Source organism: Oreochromis aureus, linkage group 19 (assembly GCF_013358895.1).
Source record: "Oreochromis aureus strain Israel breed Guangdong linkage group 19, ZZ_aureus, whole genome shotgun sequence".
NCBI lineage: Eukaryota > Metazoa > Chordata > Actinopteri > Cichliformes > Cichlidae > Oreochromis > Oreochromis aureus.
This window is the reverse complement of record NC_052960.1, coordinates 755,825-780,011: the sequence shown is the minus strand read 5'-3', so window position 1 is coordinate 780,011 and position 24,187 is coordinate 755,825. Positions and strand designations below refer to the sequence as shown.

General features: G+C 45.5%; 2 protein-coding genes across 4 annotated transcripts in view; both read left to right on the top strand.

The window, feature by feature from the left end:
• The window catches only part of LOC120434946 (myelin transcription factor 1-like protein), a 68,982-nt gene extending 45,253 nt beyond the window's left edge, over nt 1-23,729 (top strand). The window contains exons 6-7 of the mRNA XM_039603620.1: nt 23,183-23,516; nt 23,724-23,729. Of these exons, the coding sequence (XP_039459554.1) occupies nt 23,183-23,516; nt 23,724-23,729 (340 nt within the window). The remainder of the gene's footprint in view (nt 1-23,182; nt 23,517-23,723) is intronic.
• The window catches only part of myt1lb (myelin transcription factor 1-like, b), a 37,791-nt gene continuing 37,197 nt past the window's right edge, over nt 23,594-24,187 (top strand). For all 3 annotated transcript variants that reach the window (XM_039603831.1, XM_039603832.1, XM_039603830.1), the window contains exon 1: nt 23,594-23,658. The gene's annotated coding sequence lies outside the window, so the exon portion shown is untranslated. The remainder of the gene's footprint in view (nt 23,659-24,187) is intronic.

The following is a 24,187-nucleotide window of genomic DNA, read 5'->3' as shown; positions in this document are numbered from 1 at the left end:
TGTTCGGGGGGTAAGATAAGGGTTCCTGCCTACCTATATATCAATAAATAATATTCCACCTGGAAGATTACTGCGTAGCCTTTAGCTGATATTCATAGATAGTCCAAGGTGTACTCTCCCTGCTCTCTCCCCCTCTCTTTCAGTCTTTCTCCCCCTTTTCTATCATTCTCACCTCCTCCTCCTCCTCCATCCCTCACTGTGCTGCTGCCTGCAGATAGTAATTAATCAGGGGATCGATGGGAAGCCTATCTCCAGGCTGAGGCGTCTATAATGTCGATAATGCTGCTCGATGGCCTCTCTCCCCGGAGAGCTGATAGTCTTCAGGGCGAACATGCTTGACTTTGCATAGAGCGGGCCGAGCTGGGTCACATGGGCCGTTCGGCTCTGCGTATGTGTGTTTAAGATCCTATTCAGCATGGACGCTACATGATTGCATGATCACAGTTACAAATGCAGTGAGAGAAAAATATAGTGCTGTGGAAAGAGATTAATATGAAAAGATTAAAACTGTTGATTTATGTGAAAAAATCCCAAAAACCAACACAAACCTTTTTGATCTGATTTTACTGATAATACTTTTACATAATTTTCAGTCTTTCTTTTAAAAATATTTATACTTTAATATTTATAGTTTAGTTAGATATAGTTTATATCCTGATCTGCCTTCCTTTGTTATTATATCATTGTTAGAGGATTGTTATGAAAAACAGAAACAAACTTGATTTAAAACATGCTAAAAATATATGAATTCAATATATTTTAAGAAGCGCTCCAGGTTTAATGTGGCTGATCCATAAATAAATGTGTTTGGGTAAATGCTTTTACTGGACCAAGATCGAGTGCATTAACAGTGTTCAGGTAACATTATCAATATCAGGCTTGTATATGGTAAGTGGACCTGTTCTGATTTTGCAGGAGTCACATTCACATTAAACGTGACCAAAGTTTCTAATAATCAGTGGATGTGCAGTAAGCCCTGAACAGATTGTCTCAGTTTTTTCTACTCTTAGATCGAGGTGATGTCATAGAGAGGGGATATTCTTAATATGGTCATCTTGTGCATAGAAGCCCCACCAACCTTTGTTTAGGAGGGGCAGCCAATCAGAAGAAAGGAGGAGCTAAAGCAGCTTGTTTCCTACAAAGGACGAATACGAGCTGCAGCGGTGTGATGTAAAAAAGGATTATTTTGAACTGTGAATCATGCAAAGCTGCTGTAACGGAGTGACAATAAAAATGTTAAGGTTAAAAGAGAAGAAAAGATCCAGTTTGGTGAATAACTGGCATGAAAAATACAGCAGCAGCTGCGCTGTAGCGCACATTTCATCCACTCAGATTAACTTTATTTAAGGCGCTTTCATAGATTATACAGAATGTAAATCATTTGAGGCAGTGGTGATCTCAGGTCTCAGCCACAGTACACCAGTGGGGTCTCTGACTCTCTCGGTTACAGACATCACGTCTGGCTTTTCAGTCACCATCAACTGGCACGGTAATCATAGATGTGCAGGATGGCTAATTGAAGTCAGAGTGCAGCAGAAAGGCACGCATACAGAGCATAATTCAGATTCATGTGGGAAGAAGCTGTTTAGAGAGGGTGCTTTCAGCGTGCGGCCATTGCAGCTGCCTTCGTCTGTGTGCAGCGAAAGCAGCAAAGACACTGAAGGAAAAGGCATCCTTTCATGTTTAAAGCTGCAATTACATGGATGAATTTCTTTTATGAAAGAAAAAAAGCAAAGGTGGCTTTAAGAGAGGACCCCGTCTCCATAAAGCTCACCGTGAGATAGGCGGGGAGGCGAGTTTGTGCAGACGGGAAAGCTCACAGCATAAACATTCGCTCCACATCTCCTCTGTCATTTGCATATTTACAGTCTGCCATGCTAATCATGTTTATTGGGGTGTATAAGAACTGCGCATGGGCTCGACGGTGGAGGACAGCTTTCTGCCGGAGACTGTGAGATATAAAAATTACCCCCAGCCCCCCCATTTCTGAAATAAATGGTTCCTCCTGCGGTAATCCAATTTCAAAAAGACAAAAAGAGACGTCTTACATAACTAGGACAGCACAGGCTTCTGCTAATTATGGTGTTAAGAATTCCCCTGATTTCAAACAAAGGCCAAGATTCGTGCAGATATTTTTACGTTGTGTGCAGTTCTTCATCCAAAAATGGAACTGAAGCTGCAAAATCCTGAGAAACTGAGTGCAAAAAATATAAATACATCAAGGAAATCAAATCCAGATTTGCTCGATTTCACTTTGAACACAGAGATTTCTGCTGTCAGTCCCTCTGTGCTTTATCTCTGAAGTGTTGAGAACAGTTAAGTAAGGAGGATAACGGCTAAAGCTCCTCATTTTTCCCCTGTCAGACTCCTGCTCCCTCACAAAAGAGATGAGGTGGTCACCGCCTGGCCGAGGAAGAGGGCTTTAGATCGTCAGCGTTAGAGCTGAAACGAGGCCAAACAGGAAGCGATCGACACGGCACAGATCCACTCTCCCTCTCTTTGTCTCACCCACACGTCTCCCTCGTCCTTATAGCTCCACCATAGGCTGCGTTACACTGACCCACCCTTTTTTGCTTGGGGTCGTCGCTCCGAGCCGCCCACGGGCTCGAGCCCCTGCAGCCATTCTGCACATCGCCGCGGGGCTGACGGGCGCCGCTGCATCGATCCAAGAGCAGCAAGAATGGAAGTCTTTTCTTTCACCGCTCGTGGTTTTATAACACACCGAGGCACGCTGTGCACAGAGGATAATTAAAGACAGCTAAAATAAACATGGAGATATCAGTTCATCAGCATGCCCGACTCTCCTTCCTCCTCTTCCCCTTCCTAACACTCTATCCTTTCGTGCCTCCTTCCCTGCCTTCCTTCCTCCCTCCCTTGCCCCCTCCCTTTTCTCTCTGGCAGAGCTAATTCCCTCTTCAGATGGTGCGGCTCTCATTTGCATACTTATCAAAGTGTTTGGACTATCCGACAGAAGCTGTAGGAAGGTGGGGTCATTAATATGTTAATTAGCCCCCTCGCTCCATCCTTTTTCTCCCCCCGCCTTTTAGACGCTGGCGCACCATCCGTATCCTCCACCTCTCTCAGCCTTTGAATGTTTGAATACCCTCAGAGGCCCTGCAAATGCCATAAGACTCTGCAGACATGCACACACGGGGTTTAGGTTCACGACGACGTATAGAGAGTCCGTTTGCATGCATGCAGACAAATACACATTTGGGCTGTTGGATTAGCAGCGTTTGTGTTTTGCATAGGAAATTTTAGCACCGTGTAATGATGTGGTTACAAAATTGAGCAAATATCAATCTTTCCCGTCAAGAGAAGTTTGTCTATCTCAGTCACAGTGATGTATAGTGATATGAATTTTAAGTGAGTGGAGGATGATGATGTTTTCTTTTCATTATTATCAAACACAAAATTAAAGACAAATGTAAAATATATGTCTTAAGTAAGCCTCTATTATTATTATTAGCACTCTGAGCTGTTTCCTAAAGCAAACACTGAGTGTTAATGCTAATTCCAAAGCCACCTTAGAAGTAACAATCAAGCCACTAGGTTGACTTGGAGGCGGTTCTGGTTGACATTCCCACCTGACCTGCTTAGAATCAGCTGATTTTTTTTTTAAAATTATATTTAATAGAATATATGCAAAATTTTACCTTAAATGAAATGAATAATTTCTGAGGCCCTGTTTTTAATTTTTAAATCTTTGAAGGTCCCTGTAAGGCACTTAATCTGGGCGAGTTGTTAATGATTGGGGGCTTGTCCGGGATCTTTGAACCCTGTTTGGTTTGTTGAAATGGAGTTGTATTTGTTTTTCTGCGTGCACACTTGAAGTAGCTTTGGTTTTTAGTTTTGTGAATAATATTCTTTGGAGTGTCTTGTAGGTTTGATCTATGTTTAGATTGATTTGCTGTTTGAGAGCTCCTTTGAGTGATTCATAATCAGTATTTTGACTTTTTACCATGTTTGAGAACATGGGCGCATATTGCCTTGGAAGCATTTCCCTTGTTGGTTACCTTTTGGTTCTTGTGGAATCAAGTTCCCAGTCCCAGCTCGAGTTAAGATAAGTCTTAGGTTTATAGGTTGTTCATGACTCCCACTGTGTTAATGTTGGTCCTGGTTTATTTCTGATTTCAGACCAGCATAAGCAAAGCTGTTCTGGTTGTCACTGTATTTGTGGAAGTCTGTACTCCCAGTAATACTGACTGACATGAATAGACACAGTGTCTTAAAAATCCCCAAAGTTCTGAAGTACAGTTTAATAATTGTATTCCCATGGCACTGTCACATTTATTTAAAAAATCCCTTTATCAGGGAGGTAAACAGATTTCAAACAAACGAATCACCTAACTTGTAGACTGTGAAGGAGGCCAAACTGGTTTCCTATGAGCTCAAAATATTTCTCGTAATGAAATAAAAAACAAAAATCCCATAAGCCCATCTATTTGCATTTATCACGTGTTTGTATAGAAATACGGGCTTATTGGTCTTGTTGGTATCAGGCATTATGACTTTCAACCAGGAGACTGCGCTTGGAGTATCATCTCTGATCAATTTCAACTCAACCGCTCCATAAAGCATCATTTATTCTGGCTGAGTTCGAGAGTGCCCTCTATGGAGCAGGAAGTCCAGACAGTGGGAGTTCCCCTTGGCAGGTATAGCAGTCATACACTGCATATGAAATATAGATGAAGCCACCGCGATGTCGGTTTGTAAAATCCTGTTTTGAGAATTCTGGCTGTTGCCATCTTAGCTTTTTGAAGACCTTCCGGTCCTTTTTGACTGTAATGGGATCATAATTTCCTAAATGAACATCATGTCATATTCAATAAGACTAGAAATAAACCATAAATGCATCAGGAATCTTTAATGTTTACTGAGCTCTGAGGTCCATGAGCAGCAGGTTCATTTTATACAATCAGACGAGTCATCCCTGCTGGACATTGGCTTCAGTTTTCAGACTCTGAAGCGTTTCACATACCCAAACCCTAACCCAACTTTTAATTACACTCTGTGGCAGAAATAGGTTGTAACGGTAGCCCACCTCTGAGGCTGAAGCTCATGTAAAAGCTTCCACAAATCTAGAAAGCTGCACTCTGAGTGCAGTGCTGGCCTTCAGCAGGACGCCATTAATGAAGAATATGTCCTGTACATAAAGGTTGGAGGTCAGAAGTCGAGTCTTTCAGCAGCAGCAGCAGGACACCTTGTTAACTCAGACTTATCTGCTCACGAGCAGAGGTTAACGGGTCTGTTCTAACAAGGTTTCTATGGTTAGTCAACACTGATACAGGTGACTGAAGAAGATGCTGGCAGTAATTAAAAATGACAAGGGGAAGTTATCAGCAAATGTTGGCGCAAGGCATCTTGGGAATTGCTGTCCTTGATGCTATTTAAACTCTGTGGTTTGAGCACTAGAATCCACATAATCCTAACGTTTATTCAGCCGTACGCTGGCAAACAAAGGCATGTGGTTCCTGAACGCGAGGCTTGGAAATAAATCAACATTTTTGTGTGGAAACAGAAAGGTAAGCAGCAGCCAGGAGACAGACTGTTACAACATCCTGCTCACCGGGTTTGATTTCAGCTTTTCAAGGACTTGAACAAACAGGATTCACTGAACGCACTCGCATTAGGGAGACTTTCTTTCATGCTTTCACCTCTGGCTTCTGCCATTGTTTTCACAGAGATACCTGCAGTAAATTGGGCATAAACATCAAGAAGTGTTGTTTTCCAGCCCTCGTTCTTTTAAACGTTCTCGTAGAACAGGCCGTTTTGATATTGATGAGCGAAGAATGAGGACGGTAGGAAGGGAAAGGCAAAGAGATTAGGCGAGACAAAAGGTGAGATGAGAGAGCGCTCACCTTGTTCTAAGGAGCAATAAAAGCCTCGCTAATCCACCTGGCCTTGCCTCTGAGGACATATTTCTCTGTGTGCCAAACGGAGAGGGTGTTCAATTCAACCCACACAGGGCAGACTTAATAATTACTCTCGCTTTGAACGCAATTTCCTGGCTGTGGGGATTGATTGACAGATTGTATCCATGGTGTCAGGGGGGCCAGCCACGCCCATCCTGACGAAGGTAGAAATTAGAGAGCAGCAGGAGCTAAATTACACCTTAGCAGAGACCTCTGGCAGGAGGACAGGAGGGGAAGCATGATGAATGAGAAAAAGATCAGAACAGAAAGGTAGCGGGTGAGTCGCGTGGGAGCACGGAGATGATTGGAGGAATGGCTCGGAAATACATTTGAGGCACACGCACGCACACACACGGATGCTGGTAGACACACAAAGGCTCGCGCTGAGGTAATGGGTCTGCAGTACTATTGGAGTGCAAAGGGAGAGACACTTAAATGCCATCTCTGCAGTTGGGATGCTATTTACTCCCTCTCCCTCGCACACAGCCGTCTCTGCTCTCTCCACTATGTCATGCTCTCAAAGCACTCAGACTGATATGAGAGCAGCGAGCGGCCGGCAGAGTGGCACAATGAGTCTTCGGGTATCTACAGTGGAGGAGCTCAACAACAGCAGGAAGTGCACAGAAAGAGTGACGGATCGCTGCAAAGCAGAGAATAAATCTGCAGCGTCCCTCTGAAGAACCTCATTTACTCGTAACGTAGAGAAAAGACCCAAAGAATGATCTGCTTCCACAAATATCCTCTTCCTTTGTGATTAAAAACACATCGGTTACACGAACGCTTCAAAAGTGAGACGTTCCTTCGTTGCCTCCAGCAGTCTGTGGGCTGATTTCTAAGTGAAGGACGAATTGAATGAAGCCCGTTTTTCCCAGCAGGAATTTGATTTCCGGGTGAAAACTACAGCCAGACATTGAACGTCCAATATTTGAAGGGCGGGGTTAATGACTTTCACTGTCCATTTGCAGGCGCTCTAATACAGGCTCGAGGTCCAACCTCCCAAACCGTCCGACCTGATTATTTTATTATGAACTACGACCGTGATGAAAATCACCAAAGCAAAATCATATCTGAGTGAAATGCTAACCTGATGTGTTACACTAAAGTAGAACAGCACTGACTTTATCCTACACTAAACCCGTGATTTCTCTCTGTAGTAATAGTCAGTAGCAGTACGGGGCAATCAGACAGCTAGCTGCACCTGTTCAACCCCGTCACACCAAAAGTGTCCCTGAGTAACGTCTGGAAACTACTCACCCTCGTCTCGTCTCACTGTTTGACACATTTTGTTATGTAGGCTGTCTGAAAATAGCCTACAAGCTGCTGAATCTACAATGTGAGATTCAATGACAGGAACTGGTATGTTACACATTTTAAAATCACAAATACCTACCTTACCCATAATATTTAGATTCAGCTAATTGGACTTTCTCGTGGTTTCTCACGTTGCTTGTCAAGTTGTCTTCTACACTGGACGCAATTCAACCAGGAAACTTGAGTTGTGAGTGATTGATTTCTGCACTCATTAGCAGAGTACTGTGGTCGCAGTTTGCTTGGAAGATGCAGACTTGTCTGCAAACACTGAGTGGCAGCGAAACACACAAAAGTCACACAAACTAAAAATGAGACTGTTCGCCTTCAAAATAAAAGCTTTTCAGAGTTTCACTTGAGCTTGTTAATTTTGTGTATAAATTCCATCCAAACTGTGACCACGGCAACCGGTTAGCTACCAAAGGAAAGAGGTTTTTGCCAAATGGGTGGAGAATCCAAATTGATGACCACTGCAGAGCAGTCTTTGGACAGGTTACACGGTTAGTGATAATGTGCCTGCAAGACCATAATAGTCATGTACAGTGTAATATGTCGTGTCAGTTGCCGTCTTGGCAGATATGGCCAATTCAGGGTTTTGAGCCATAAGTGACCATATTTGGATCAGAGGGTGGAGTCCTACTTTCAGCTCCATCCACAGATACTAATCTAATCAGTCCGCAGTAACATCCAGACAAAAATTCACTCTGGAGCTCCGACTTGTTGGACCGTCTCTCAGTATAATTAGCTGCACAGCAGCCATGTTAGTCAGATATTATATTGGTCAGATGCTTTAAAAATACTCCAAAAGGAACAAACCAGTGTTTGTATGTAGACGTGTTTATTTCTGCTGTAAGGTTGGACATTTTAACATGGACGTCTGCGGGGACTGATTATATTTGAAAGACAGCTTCAAGTGGCCATTAGAGGAACTGCAGCTTCACTTTTCACCCCCAGAGGTTGCTGCTTTGTGCCAAACCACTTATTCCTCCTGTCTGATGGTCCACTAGGAGTCAGATGGTGTACTGTAGGTTTACCTCTATCTGGGTAAAGTGCTTCCATCCTGGCTTTAAGGGCCCTCGACTGGAGCAGAGCCTTCAGAACAGGCTCTTCACCTGAAGAAAGAGAGGGGACAGAGGCGAGGGGCAGCTCACTGACACACATTCGCATCCACATCTACATCGGCGCTCTTAATGCGATCGCACACGCACACGCACAACCTACTTCACATGTAGAGCAGCATTCCCAGCTGAGTGCCGCTCTCCAACCTGGCAATTTGAGCGGAAAGAGAATCCAGCTAAAGTACACAGGGCGTCATGCTGATTTCACAACAGGGGGGTTGAATGGCAGAATGGCCTCACTACAGCCCTCGTTACTGATCCGGCAAGATCCGACTCATCTGTTTCAATAGCACTCTATCATTTGCACTTATCTGTGCATGCACAAAGGGAGGCAGATTGCACAAGTCCAAATTTTTCGCTGGAAATGCTGCTTCTATCTGACGCAGGACCAATTTCACACGGTCAAACCTGCACGCCACGAGCGAGCGACGAGCACACGGAAACGCGTACCCACAGCAACGTCTGACGGGGATGTTTTTGGGTGACATTTAGTTTCTAGGTTGCACAAGATGCTCGTATAAATGAATCATGAGTGAATCTGTGAGGTGTGAATAATAGATGGGAGGAGAGGTAAAAACAAAGGAGTGCTGTTATTATTTGTTAATAAGACACTCTGGAGCATCACTAACTAGATCTCATTACCTCGGTAGTCACAGGCATGTATACACACATTTTCCCACACACCACATGCCAAACTCATGCACAAGTCTCTCATCCTGCATGACTATTTTTACCTGTGAAGCCTGCCGTTGCCTAGCGCTCTGTAATTACAGCCCACACTCCACCAATGAGTGATTAGAAGCAATGATGGATGAGTTAACGCTGTCACCTTAGGATGCCGTGGTGCTGAGCTAATTATACGAGCGTACACGTGTCACATACCTGATAGCCCTCTCAGCCTTCTGCCATAACTCTGGAACAGGTGCGATAAAGGTGGACGATGTGTCTCCTGTTAATCTGCAGATAAGGCATGATGAAGTAACGCCGCGGCTGATTAATAGATCTCCATGGCTCCTAAATGAGTTCTTTGGTGTCACTTGGCACTTTAAATTTGCCTCATCAAACATCTGCTCCTGTGGCGTTACCATTTGTAGGCGGCCACAAGTTTTCCACTTAAAACCAACGCCCTGATTTCATCATCATCATCATCCTCCATGAAAACAGCTTTTCACAATTTCAGTTTTTCTTTTCACCGCCTGAAAAGCTATGGATTTCCTGTCATATATGGACTTTCTGTCTCTGCATAGACAATGTCTGTGCAGGATGGAGATGGAGCGCGCGCCTACTTATACATGCAAAGTGTGTGCGTGCAGACGGGGGATGTGAGGGGTTGCGTTTATGATTGCCACGACTGCAGCTGGGGCTGTGGGCTGAGTAATTGCCTGTCTTGGTAGGGGGAGCGTGGTAGCGAGCTAAAAGTCAAGTGCTCTCTTCCTGCTGTAGACCTCATTTGGATTCCACATAGCTAGCTAGCAAGCTAACGCCAGCCTTGGGCCTGTATTATTCATAGCTTGACAGATAGCTCTCACTAAAAGCATTGGAAGTGGGCCAGGTGGTGATGGAGCGACAGGGGAAGCAGCAACACTGCACCTCGCTCTCTGCCTGGCAGGAAGAGAAACAGATATGGAAATTGAAGATACAATGGAGCAGCAGAGAGATGAGCAGCTTTAACAGAAACAGGGAAATGCTAAGTGGGATCGGTACGGAGATGAAGAGAGTGAAGAGGTGAAGAGGGGACGAAAGGAATCAGACAGAACTATCTGAAGGCCGCGTGAAGCTAAAGGACAGTGCAACTACAAGACATTAAAGCAAAGATAGAGGACGAGCGAGCTCACCGCAAAATGGAGAGAAGACAGAAGCAGAGCAACTGTGAAGAGAGAAAGAGGCAGCCATCCACCCCCGCCAAGCTCAGGAACCCCTCTGCCTCCATGTGCAGAACCAGATAAGGTCGCATTAATCAAAATCTGCCACTTCCCCTTCCAAAAAAACACCGTCTCTGCCATCAGCCCCCCTCTGTGAAGTATCTGTCACCGAAACAGAAATTTCCATATTTAATGGGAAAGCTTTATATCACCAAAAAGACAGTGTGGGCTGAGGGTGAAAGAACAGAGTCGGTCGGATCTGTCAGCTCTGTCATTAGCTTCTACACTTTAGACTTCATGTGGAGCCTCGGGGTTCATTCAGTTTGGCTCCGACGCAATTGTTATCATTCCCACAGTATGATGACGGAGCCGGTCAGACATCGGTCGCTGTCACCTACAACCAGAGGAACTATTGTATAAACAGCACGTTATAAGCTTACTATTGCCTGTTAATGTGCCTACTGCACGTCAGGGCAGTGAGTCCTTTTTCACTCAGTGAACCCGTTCATGTGAAAATGCTCTCTTTTAAATTCATTTTAAACTAGATTTGATTCAGTTTTACATTTACTTTACCAGTTAGTATATATTTAGATTACCACATGTGAACAGTCACAGCCCTTTACCGCTCCATTTAACAGCTATTCATTATGTTAAATCACCATTTTCAAAAGTTCACACAATATGTTTTAGCTAACTATTCCACCATTATTAGCTTTTTACCTGCTCACCTTTACTCGTCTTCTTTCTGTGATTCTTTAATGTTATTTTTCATTGAGAAAATTCACAAAATACACCAAGACCTGGTTTCCGATGTTCCATTTAGCTCCTCCTGTGTAATTCCTCTCCCATCACACTGTTTTGCTGCTTTCCAGCTCCCCTCGGTTACTGATATTTCAGATTTCATCTGTAAGTCAAAACCTTCTACTTGTCAGCTAGACCCCATTCCTACAGTTTTGGTTAAGGCATGTCTACCTTCTTTGCTTCCCCTCATATCTGCTATCATCTGCTCTTCACTTACCACTGGAACTGTTCCTGCTTCCTTCAAAATTGCTGCCATCACCCCAATGTTAAAAAAAACTGGTCTAGATCCCAATAATTTTGAGAATTTTCGGCCTATTTCCAATCTACCATTCCTTTCTAAAATTCTTGAGAAAATAGTTGCCACACAACTCCACTCACATTTAACTAATAATAATCTGTATGAACAGTTCCAGTTTTCGCCCCTCCCATAGCACTGAAACAGCACTTATAAAAATAACCAATGATCTTCTTATGGCAGCTGACTCTGGTTTACTTTCCATTCTTATCCTCCTTGATCTGAGCGCTGCCTTCGACACTATTTCTCACGCCATTCTTCTCAGTAGGCTAGCCTCCATCGGTCTCTCCCATACTCCACTAGCCTGGTTTAAATCATACCTGTCTGATCGCTCTCAGTTCATTCAACTCAAATCCTTTACTTCTCAGCCCTTTCCTCTGACCACTGGCGTGCCCCAGGGATCTGTCCTGGGGCCCCTTCTTTTCATTATCTACCTTCTACCGCTTGGACACATTTTCCGTAAATACAATATCCATTTTCACTGTTATGCCGATGACACCCAGCTTTATCTGTCCACTAAACCCGATTCTGCTCTTCCCCCATCCTCCCTCACCCTCTGCTTAGCTGAACTAAATTCATGGTTCTCTTCTAATTTTCTTAAACTCAATAGTAATAAATCCGAGCTCCTCTTGGTCGGCAGTAAATCAACATTATCCAGAACCAACAGTTTCTCTATTACTATCAATAACTCGCCGGTCTTCGTTTCTTCCTCTGTGAAAAGTTTGGGTGTCATCCTCGACAGTACTCTATCTTTCAATTCACACATTAATAATGTCACTCGGTCTGCATATTTTCAGTTGCGCAACATTAATCGTCTCCGTCCTTTTCTCACCCCACATGCCGCTGCCATTCTTGTCCACAGCCTTGTTACTTCCTGGTTTGATTATTGTAATTCACTTCTTTTTGGTCTTACTCAAAAATCCATCCACAAGCTCCAATGTGTCCAGAATTCTGCTGCCCGTATCATCACCAGGACCCCTTCTGTCCACCACATCACTCCTGTTCTGCAGCAGCTTCATTGGCTCCTGGTCAAATATCGTATCAATTTCAAAATACTCTTGTACGCATTTAAAGCTATTCATCATCTCTCTCCTCCATATCTTCTGATCTGGTTAACATCACCGCCCCATCTCGTTGTCTCAGATCTTCTTCTTCCCTTTCACTCTCCGTCCCCTCCCCCCGTCTTGTCACCATGGGGAGCAGGGCTTTCAGCTGCTCTGCTCCTCGACTCTGGAATTCCCGACCTCCTGATTTAAGAAATATCTCTACCTTCTCTCTCTTTAAGTCCCAACTCAAAACCCATTTGTTCAAAATAGCTTATCCCACATAACCTCTCCACTCTGCTATTTTAAATTTGTTTATGTCTTATGATTGTGTAAACTCCTTGCCTTTATGCTGCTTTTTACTCTACTGTGTACAGCGACCTTGAGTCTTTTGAAAGGCGCTTTCAAATAAAATGTATTATTATTATTATTATTAACAATTCCACCTTAAGCTGTTAGCTTACTCGCCCAGTTAAATCTAAAAAAAAAACACCAAAGCCTCGTCTCTGGAAGCACGGTCACACACTTCGCTTGACAGCAAAGTGTGACCATTATTGTCTTAATCCCCATAGATATTAACAGTTAGCCATGTCACAGAGCTCCAGGCCCTCTGACAGATAGCTCTCACTAAAAGCGTTGGACCGCTCCACTTCATGACAAACATGTGACTTTGTGGAATTTGGTGCATCATTGGAAATTAAAAAGTGTATAAAGTATTTAAAATTAGATCATCCTTAAACATCTGCAGCAATAATATTGATCTATGTAACACTGATGTGGAACATTTGTAGAATAATTGCTATTATTATAATAATATTATTACTGCTGCTATTAATAATTGCTTATACTTTTAATGCGTTATGTGCCGTTTGCCAATAATGCAGTTTTTTGTGTAGTGAGGTGTTTTCATCATGTTTTATTTGCTCCATGTCATCATTGTCAGCTCATGTTAAATATTTAAATTATAAGTCTCAAAGTGAGACAATTTTTTATTTGTGCAGAAATGTGAGGATACAGCAGAAAATGATGAAACAGGATTATTCAGTTATTTTAATTCTGGTCATTTTTATGTTGTTGAAAATTGGAGGAAGATGGCAGGCGGTTAAATCATAATGTTAGCTGGTTATTTCGGTCATCTGCTGTTGGTCAACAGTTATGATTGATATTAGCAGCACTACTTTTAGCGAGTTTACCATTTCTGTCACTTTTTACACATTAGTGCATTTTGGCTGTTTCCACTGTGTATCCATTACTTTTAGGCAGCTTTCAGCTCTTCATGTTTACTCAGTTGTTAAACTGTAATTTCTCGTTTTGTGAGATAAGTTGAATTTATCAGCCTAGGATACTGCAGAAGTACCCCCTGGGGTATTGGTAGGCCTGATTGAGAATTCCTGTGTGAGAGAATAACTGTATTTTTCTGCTGTCTGTTGTTTCCTCGTATGAACCTTTAATGCATTTTAAAAAAGCCTTTGAAAGCATTTCAAAGCCAGGGCTGCTAAATGTACAGTGGCACACACATGCGACTTCCTTTTTGATGACATTTGTTTATTCCCCCTTATTTGCCTCCTGTGCATATTATGACAAGCCTGCAGACTACCTTTCTGACATCACCCGGCGTCAGATAAACAGGTGGTGTTTATGCTTTTTTCATCCTCTTTTTTTCTCCTTTTTTAATAACTGCATCCCTGAGGAAAGACATCAAAGGGAATAACAGATCATGTGCGGTGAGCGCGGAGCGTGCCAGGGGGACATGATGGGCATGAAGAGGGGAGGCGGGGGGCAGGCAGCTGCTCAGGGCCAGCTTCAGGCCCGGGCACATCCTGACCCCTAACCCCTGAACCCACCACCAGCCCTCCCTTCCCCCCTGCCTGCCTCCTCCGGCCAGCCCTTCGCTTAGAGCAGCTGCCAACTAAATTACATCAATGTCAAAAAGCCCTCCTCCTCCTCCACTGCTGGAGAGACAGGGCTTAGTAAACATGGCACAGAGTGGGAATCACAATGAAACACACAAAGGGCAGACGCTTTATTCTGAACGCCAGTATTCGGTAAAAGATGAGGCTGGTGTTTCTTGTTATTGTCAACAAATCTCACGAAAAGAGCGAAAGCAGCCGTGCGTCGGTGCATCCATACGTTCTCTGTTCTCCAGCTGCTCCGTGGCTCTCAGCAGAAAGCCTGCTGGTTCCTGCTGGAGATGGAAATCTGGAGAAATGGGACATGAAGATGTGCGCTTTGATTTAAAAAGACAGCTTCGTGCTGCAGGTTTTAGCAGTATATCCAGTATAAGGAACAAATCTGCTCATCCAAATAAATGGGCTAACCATGAGAAGGAGCTCCTTTCCAAAATGGCTGATAGCCCAGCAGCTAACTCACCGGCTTCTCTGTGCGCTCCTCTGAGTTGGGGGTGATTGATTGAAGTCATTACGCTTGTGGAGAGACTCCTTACCTGGCTAATCCAGGAGTGATTTTAGCTGCAGCATGACAGATAGCCACATTACACCCCCTGATTCTGCTGCCCGATGAGCTCCCTGCCTCCAGCGCCGCTGGAAAATTATGCAGAGTAGCTTGTACGATAAACACAGATCAATAATCGACCAAATCCCCGACCTCGGAGTTAATTCAGGGGCCTCGAAACACAAATGCTTCATGATCTAACATTAAAATACTGCATGTGTGCTCAGAGTATTTAGTCATTTACTCACAATGAGGTACACAGTAAGTGAAAATCACATGTTATTGCAGTTATTTCAGCTTCAGTCCAAAAGACTTTTTAAGCGATTTAAATCTTCACAGTGCAGCAAGGAAAACCTGACAGTTGGGCTAAAGTCACGACGCGCTGCAGTTACCTCGATGCTTTGGTGTAGGATGGTCACAAAGCTCAGAGACCCGCCTTGTTCTCGTTCTGGCATGTTAGATATTAACTTTCATCGGTTCAGGTTTATACAAATTGTAAAGTTCACCCACACGAACATCATCAACAACCAACAGGAGCTCTCCTGTTTCCCCGCAGAGTTTCTGCAGCATCTTCTTTTTCTTTTCGTTTTTCCAGAACAAACCACAGCAGACACAAATGCAGCTGAGGCCAAAAGCTGCTTCTGCTTCTTCTAATGAATTTCCACCAGAAGCATGAAGGGAAATCATCTTAAAGGGACTTTAGCTGCAAAAAGTGACCCTGTAAGATCCTACATCTCTGCAAAACTCTTCTACTCTCTGATTAAAAACTGACTCTTGGCTGTCTTTAGATGTCTTAAAGTGTGTGCTAGGCATTAGTTTAACATAACCCAACAGGACAAAGAACAACCATTGCAGCTCTGAAGCTTAAATTTCCTCCTTCGACTCTTTCAGCATTTCATCTGGTACAATGAGAAAAACTCTGGCTTGTCTCGTCCCATCACAGCCCCGTACCTGCTCCATAATAAAGACACGGAGATGCTCTTCGCTCGAGCGTGGGGCTCAGGCTGATAAGACAAAAGGAGTCAGTCCACCATCTCCCAGTAGAGAACCACGGCCTTAAACTTGGAGGTGCTAATTCTTGTACCAGCTGCTTCACACTCGACTGCATGCAAAAAGCATCTGTCCATGAAGACCACAAACATGACTGTGGACAAGCAGCAAACACCCACCCAGAGTCAAACAGCCACCCAGAGTCAAACACCCACCCAGAGTCAAACAGCCACTGAAAGCATGCTTGACTTTGGGTCAAGGACACAGATTTATGTCACAAACCTGACCAAGGTTAAAACACTGACTACAGCTACTCTACATCTAATGCAGTCAGATCAACGCTGCATAGCCCGCTATCTAACTTCATGTCTTTCAGCCCCAAACTGTATTAGCAGTGTCCAGGAAAAAGAAGAGAAGTCCAGCTGCCTCGGTGACCTGGATGACTGAGCATCGTGCACACACATGTACCAGGAAACATTAGCGTATGAGACCACAGGAATGAGACTGAGCATTGTAGGAGTGAGGGCGACTGCAGGGAGATGTTGCTCAGCACACGTGAGGCTGATTTCTCGCCGCTGTTGTGCATCTCAACCGAGCTGAGCTCCCGGGCTCTCGCCGGGCTCGGGATAAAGGAGGAGGCTCGACAGGCAGCGGGGAGTAAGGACACCAACGGAGGCTCGGATAAAAACAAGAGCAAGAGTTAACGGCAAGAGTCGAGGCAGAGCAAGTGGAGTATTTGACTAAAAGTTGGGTTTAGTAGCTGCAGGCTGCACGTTAGAGCTGCAGCAGCAAGCAGACATGAGCAGCGAGTCTTTGGGGCCCGCTGCCTCTCAGCTACTCCACCACCGCGCCCGCTGTCTGAAATCATTTAAATTACCGGCTGAAGAAACGGGGACTGTGGCATGTTAATGCTTTCTGGAGAAACGAAACACGAAAAGATTACAGTTAAATGATGCTTTTATTATTAACGCGTGTGCATAAATCCACGTGGACATGGAACCGCAACACCTACAAACATCATGTAAGTTTCCCTGACAGTGAGGATTATTCCAAGACCACTGCTCCGAAGTAATATTTCATGAGCTTTAGGACAGTCTGACAGTTATTCTGCTGAATCTGTGTGTGTGTGTTGGGGTGTGAATGGGTGATAGCAGCTGATATCCAAGCTGGAGCCTGAGCCGCCAGAAAACGCCCCAAATTGCAGCGTCTGCCATGCGCTGAGCCTCCTGCACCGAGACGCTACCTTTTGTTCTCGGCTGCTCGCGGGAGAAGCCTGACAGCTCTGAAATGATCCTCTCTCCTCTTTCACACTCACACACACACAAAACTCTTCTTCTCTTTTCAACTCTGCTGCCATAGATTCCCCATATTTCTGCACACACACAGAAGACTGGAGGACATGCATGCAAACATGCACAGAAACATACATTCTCCCTCTGCCTCCCTCCTATAGCCTCCCATTTTGCTCCCCGTCTGCCTCCCTCTCTCATTTTTCCTTCTCCTCGCTGGCTGGCGGTGAGGATGGTGAATCCCTCATGGATTTCTGGAGGGTATCACCATGGAGACAGGGCTCTGCCACACATGTCTATAGATCCTCCTGCTGGATCGGGAGCACAGTTAGAGGTGGTGCATTCCCTCCATCTCTGCTGTGCTCTGTGGAGGCAGACAGAGAGGCTGCGAAGAATGAGAAAATGGGAAAAGGAGGTGGAAATATGGGAGGAAATCCACAGAGCGACGATGCTGAATGTTTCTTTAACGGTTCTCAAACGATACCGAACATCAAGAACATGTTCTGTGCTGCTCTTTAAAGGGCTCTGTGTGACGTTAAGAGAACATCTACACGTTAGTTCCTTTACATTACATTTAGTGTGTTTCAGGAACGTTCCCACGTGGTTCCTCATTGGCCCTTTGAGAACATTTTGTTCAGAACTTAATAAGAATCTTCTTATATCTATTGGAAATGCTCAGTGCAGCACTACACACAAGACATGTGGGACCTACAAAGAACGTTCCCTCATGGTTCCCCTCATGGTTCCACACTGGTCCAGGTCGGTCCTATGCAGACGTTCCCTGTAGAGTTTAAAAGGGGATTCTATTTTTCCTGTTTTAAGCTACATGGATGGCATTTGGGATGTTTAGAGAATATTCCAAGTGGTTCCATGAGAACATTTCATTAATAACACACTGAGCATGTGCACACATGAGGCTCAGCTGTTCTTATTAAAACTTTCCAGTTGTTTTGTTTGTTAGTCTCAACGTAACATGGATGGTGAATTTGGGATGTTTAGGCGGTGTTCCCACATGGATCCATCATTCCCATGAGAACAGTCAGGAAATGGTCTTAAAACACTTCCATATTAAATTTCTTTATTGGTGACATTACACAGAGAACATCAGCATATGGTTCCACGTTGGACACCTGAGAACATCTCAAACATTCACATATGGGTCCAAGTCGGTCTCATGAAATCGTTCTTATGTGACGTTTGTTTCAATAATGTTCCCATATGGTTCCTGAAGGGTGACGCTGAGAGGTTTCATTGAGGACTTAATCAGGATGTTCACATATGGATCTAAGCTGGTCGATTAATGTGCGTTTAAAAGGGAGGTTCAGTTCTGTTTATTCATGGGTCACATGACAGCGTAACACAGAGGACACCTTCAGGATGGACGCCTGTTGGTAAAATGAGAAAATCCCTTTGAGAACTCAAGAACCTTTAATATTGTCTCAGTACAACAATGCAGTGTCAAAGGTTAGCTACGTGCACATGAAAACAAAAAAGTTCCCAAGATGACTTTTAGATGACGTGTGTTTGTTTTTTCTGTGCAGGATTACACAGGAGATATTTAGGAGCATTCCTCCACGCCCTGTTTTGGCCCTTTAAAAACCTGATGGGGTCTGAGTATGTGCTTATTTCATGAACAATGAGAGGACGGTCAAGTTGTTCTTGGGATTTTCAGGGAACCAGTCATAAAGTTCCCTCTCAGCTTCTCCAGGATGTTTGGAGAACTTTTAGTTCATTTCCAAAATGTTCTCGGAGCATTCCTGCTCACGATGTGGAGGCAGACACTCAGTGGACTTTTGGACGTTCTAGGAACATTTAGGAGACGTTCCCTTTCCACAGAGTGTCTGCCAAACATCGAGCGACTTCACAATGTAGCCTCCCGGGATGTTTTGGGAATGTTTGCTGGCAGAATGGATGTTGCCTAATGTTCCAGAAAATTCCCAGTCACAGTGCTGTGTTCTTTAAAGAACAGCTGGATGACAGACATCCAAAGTGTTCGTCCCTGTAGGTCACTACGCTGAAGTTCGGTAACCTTTTCAGAACCTTCTGTGACTCTAAATGAGGATGAAGGATGCCGACCTGTAATGTTATTCTGAAATATGAGCCGAGAAAGGAGCCGGGGTGAAAACAGACAGAGAGATTTGAGGTGGGAATGTTTGGTGACAGGAGGAGATGACGAGGGAGAGGGGGAAAAGCAGCAGCAGCTGCCTCATCCGTGCGTCACGGAGACAAATAGTGTGTGATGCTAATGACTGGCTAAAGCTTTTGCCCCTGCTGCGAACAGCCGCTAATATGACTGCTAATAAAGGCACCGTGGAACGCTGTCGCATTCCAGCAGTCGCTCAACTGTCGCCCAAAATTAGCCAAACAGGAGCTCTCCCTCTCCTGCCGCCGCCCTCCCCCCCCGCCTCACATTAAGTCTCGGGGAATGGGCCCTCTCCGTATCCAAAAGGTTTCTTTTCTGCATTAAAAGGCCACTTGTTCACACTGTAATAGAATTTGTTCCATCTTCTAATGCCAAGGATGCCCACTCCATGAAATATGAAGTGGTCTTTTTGTGATCTGAGGCTCTTTTCTTCTTTGATTACTACCTCTCGTACGGCTCACTCTTCTTGGAGGACTTTGTGATGCTGCCGGGGGGACAAAAGCAAAAGCAAACTCAGGATGGTGCAGAATTTTCTCATCGCCTTCCCTTCTCTGCACAGTGCCTGCAGAATTTCTTTTTAATTATTTCTGGAATTTTAATTGCCAAGTGCAGCGAGTGGGATGCAGTGCCTGTGATGACGAACGTCGCAGCCAAGGTCACACAGCGACGGAGCCAGGGAACGTGGGATGGCCGAGCTGCGGAGGCTTCCTGTGGCTTAGTCATCGTAGGGCAAACACACCTTTCACCGTGTCACAACGAGCTGACGGCTCAGGGACGAGAGGACACCTGAGAGCCGGGCGCTCTGTATGCAGCGCTCCTCAACGGCAGCGTGATTAAAAGTCATTTACATAAGAATCTGTGTGGCTGCTCTCAGCGAGCCGGAGCTCTTTAATGGCATCCAAATGTCTGTTGGACCGTAGGTGGAACTTTCAGCAGCGTCAGGTTTTAAAGCTTGTTCACACTCTGCTAAAAGGCATCCCTGTTTGTACAAGCCTGACCCGAAATAATGAAGCGTACTCGACTCCTTTTAAAACTACAATGAAAAATACACAAGCCAGCGGTTATTATTTGCTATCCATTAGCTGATGTTGCAGAGCAATTATAGCAATTCAACAGCATTGTTTTGATTCAGGTGTAGTCACATTAATACCTGTCAGCCACTGAGCCGGCGCTGAATGCTTGACAGCAAACACCAAGTTAAACGTGCTCCATGCAGCATTTTCAGGCATTAAACGCTTTTTTATTGCCAATTTGTGAACACAGGATAACACAGTCTAAAATACGAGACATTGCCCAACTTTTGTTTGTCTGAAAATCCAGGCGATAAAAGGCTCACGCTCATTCCCCAAGAGCCTCGCTGCAGTGCCTCCCAACACTCAGCGACGCTGGCTAACGTTAGCTTAGAAATGGAACCGACTAATCAGAACGTCACCAAACGACCGCAGCAGACACCACAAAAACCAACACTGGTAGCTTCAGAGGTTTTAGATGAATACAGAGAGCTAGCTAAAGCCTCAGTCACTCAGGCCTAAGCACTGGCTGACAGCCGCCTGACAAACGCCGCTTGTTAGGGGAAAATGAACGGACTGGTTGCGATTGGTTCCTGGTGGTAGCTGTGAAATAGATGGCGAGACACCAATAATGCAAGGCTAGAGACCGGTCAGTAATCCCATGGTAACCACCAGTCGCTAGGGAAAAATATGTATTCCCTGACTGGTTGCTGGAGGTGAAATAGACTGCAAATCCTCTGCTGTGGTCGCCTGTAGTTTTCCAAAAAACGCTGTGAAAAGATTGATGCAAACTGGAAACAGAGACCATGTACCTTCAAAGTAAAAGACATACCTATTGAAAATGTTTAGTGTCAGCGGTGACGCTGGACTTTTACTTTGAAGGAGAACATCTCCATTTCTGGTTTGTGTTGCACTTTTTCGAGCTTCACTACAGCTCAGAGAGCACGAGTCGAGTGTTTGCAGATCAGTCTGCATTTTCCATGCAAAATGTGCATGTCAGCAGCAGCAGTGTGAGCAACCAAAGCAATGACATGGAGGTTTTTGGTGCTGCACACTCTTTGCAACCCACTTCACTAGGCAACAGCCAGCGACCTCAAGCAACCGCTCACCAACCATTCATCAACCACTCACCAATCAGAGGCCTATGTGACTGAGGCCTAAAGTAGCCAACCATCTGCTGTGTTTTGGGGAGGGGCGTGGCTGCTGTCAGTGGCGCTGCTTTGAGTGGATAAGGTGGGCACTTGTAGTTTGAACACGTCAAAGGCTGCTTTGTTGTGTCTACACTGACACTCGGGCGCAGAGTTTTTAGTTGCTCTCTCAGCTGCAGGACAACATGCGTGACATAGAGAACACGCAGGCCGACGGTATCCTGCACACGGTGCTGCACTGGTCGCCTGCAGGACTGCTTCACTGCTAAAATAAAGGTGGAACTGCAGGACCAGAAGACAGAGGGAGGGAGGAGGGGTGAGGTGTTTATCTGCTTTTCACACCGCTCCCCCCCGCTCCCCCCACTCCTCCCACTCACCTATCCCCCTCTCCTGCCAGCCCGCCTGCCTTGGCAGCCGCTAACCTGCTGGGACCGGCCCTTGATTTATTTGGAGAGGGCGCTGGAACAGAGGGGCTGGGATGAGTGGCATTTTAATGTGCTTTTGAGATGTTTGGTCACAAGCACTATTGATCACTGTGCTGCAGCACGCCACCGCCCCCTCCCTCACTGTCCTGCAGACCTTCTCGCTGCCCTGGGGAGAGGTTGTCAGGCAGGGAATGAGTTTCCATGTGGGCTTAGATTAATGAAATGAGCCCCCTGGTTGCGGGGGGTGCAGGGGGTCAGACCATTAAGGAATCTCAGGGCTGGGCGAGATTGAGCCTGCCAGCTGACTGACTGATGGGCGAAAGAAAGAAAGAGAGGGAGAGGATATTGGATGAAGCAGAGGAAGAGAGGAAACAAAAATGGGTACCTGAGACCGTCTGACCACTGCGATGAGTTTTTCTCAGCACAAAAGTAGCTCACAGTGACTAACAGCTGCCATTTTCTCCCTCGCGTGCCGCCCGTGCCATTCGTTCACATCAGGTCTCACTCTAAGTAGCGCAGAACCCGGGGAAACATCCAGAGGTTGTAAAAATGGGAGCCAGGGATATTTCACAGCCGAGTGAACATGCCCAAAGCGTGTTTAGCTCCCTCGCACTCGGGCCTGGACAGGGGGTTTATTTGATGGCCAAAACACTCAGCAGAACTCATCATAATTCTGACTGTGTGGCGCTTTTGTTCTAACGTGCCAAATGTGCGCGCGCAGCCACAACACACACGAACGGTCGCACACACAGGCGGCTCGGGGGGCCCGCTAGGAGTCGGGGCTCTCCGAGGTTTGATGAATCAAATGGATTAAGCCCCTGTGATCAATAGCCGGAGCAAATACACAGATTATCAGATTATCAGATTAGGATCTGTCCCCCTGCTGCCGGGGGGAGCCGGAGAATACATTAAAACCCGAGGTGCCTCGGCAAGATTCAATTAATCAGGCTACAGGTTGTCTGTTTCCCCGTACAGTCAATTCCAGACAGGCAGATGTGTTTTGCTTCACTTGGGAACAAGGACATATCAGTTTGGAACAAAGCGTTTGCAGGGCATGCACAGTGATTTTCTCCTGCCGGAAGAGCAAACTGATGGTACCTGAATATCAATGAATGTGGAAACTAAACCAGATCTTCTGCTTTTTGTTTCCCTGCACAGATAGAGAGTCGACGTCTTTGCGTTTTGTTGTTTATCAGTTAATGAGTGCGTGTCTAATTAAGGCCGTTTGGGCAAAGTTTGATCTTTTCTGAATATTTCTTTGCTCCTGAGCGATGTACTTTATAACCACAGCGTCGCAGCACAGACCCGGGCACAAACCAGAGTGAACGTTTATGGCCAGGTGGTGCTAACGGCTAACGGCTGCCCTCTTATCTCTCCTCTGCAGTGTGTACGGCTGCCCTCTGGCCAAGAAGAGGAAGAGCATAGACAGACAAACCCTGGAAACGTCCCCCAAGAGGAGCACCTACCTTGATGACATGGACAACTCCACAATGGAGGAGTGCTACGAGACGGACGGAACCGAGGAGATGGACGACCGGGAGGAAGAGGAGGAGGAAGGAGCCGTAGAGGATGAGGAAGAGGAGGGGGAAGTGGAGGAGGAGGAAGAGGAGGAGGTAGAAGCCTACATGGACTACAATGTAGAGCAAATGGAGCATGAGGACGGGGAGGTGGAGACAGGGGATGGAGAGGGGGAAGAGGAAGCAGAGGAGGAGGAGGAGGTAGAGGTGGAGCAGGAAGAAGAAGAGGAGGGTGATGAAGGGAGGGTGGTGGAGGCGGAAGAGGTGGAGGAGGAGGAAGGAGTAGAAGAGGTGGATTATGAAGACGGAGAGGAGGAGGAAGGAGAACAGAATCAAGGGCAAGGTGAGAGCACCGTCATTTCCACCTGTTATTGTTATTGATGATTAACTATTGATATAACGCGTTAGGCATAATGGGTAAGAGTACCTTCAGTGAAGGGTTTAAAGGCACTTTTTAATGTCACTTTCCACTGAAGCAGCGGCTGTGCCGGTCCAGAGCCGGCCCCACATATTTACAGTGAATGACGATTGGTGCTGGTGCCACAAAGCAGACAGCAGCTTACTGCTGCACAACAACTCCCATCATTGTGTTTGAGGTGGGAGGTTGTGCCAGTTATCAGTTTCACACCATAGGCCTGCCTCACAGGAGGTGACTCCTCTAATGTCATGGAGATCTTGATCCGGTTCTGTGCATTTCCACCCCTAAAACATTATGTGGGAGGGGCGACTGGAAGAAACTCATCAGTGATTCACAGATGCAGCACACAGACTCTGTCCTCCATGACATAAAGTATCCACACAGTTATCAAGCCTGTCAAAATGTAGGCTAGTTCGACTGGTCATAGAAACCTTGTCACAGTGGAAACACATCC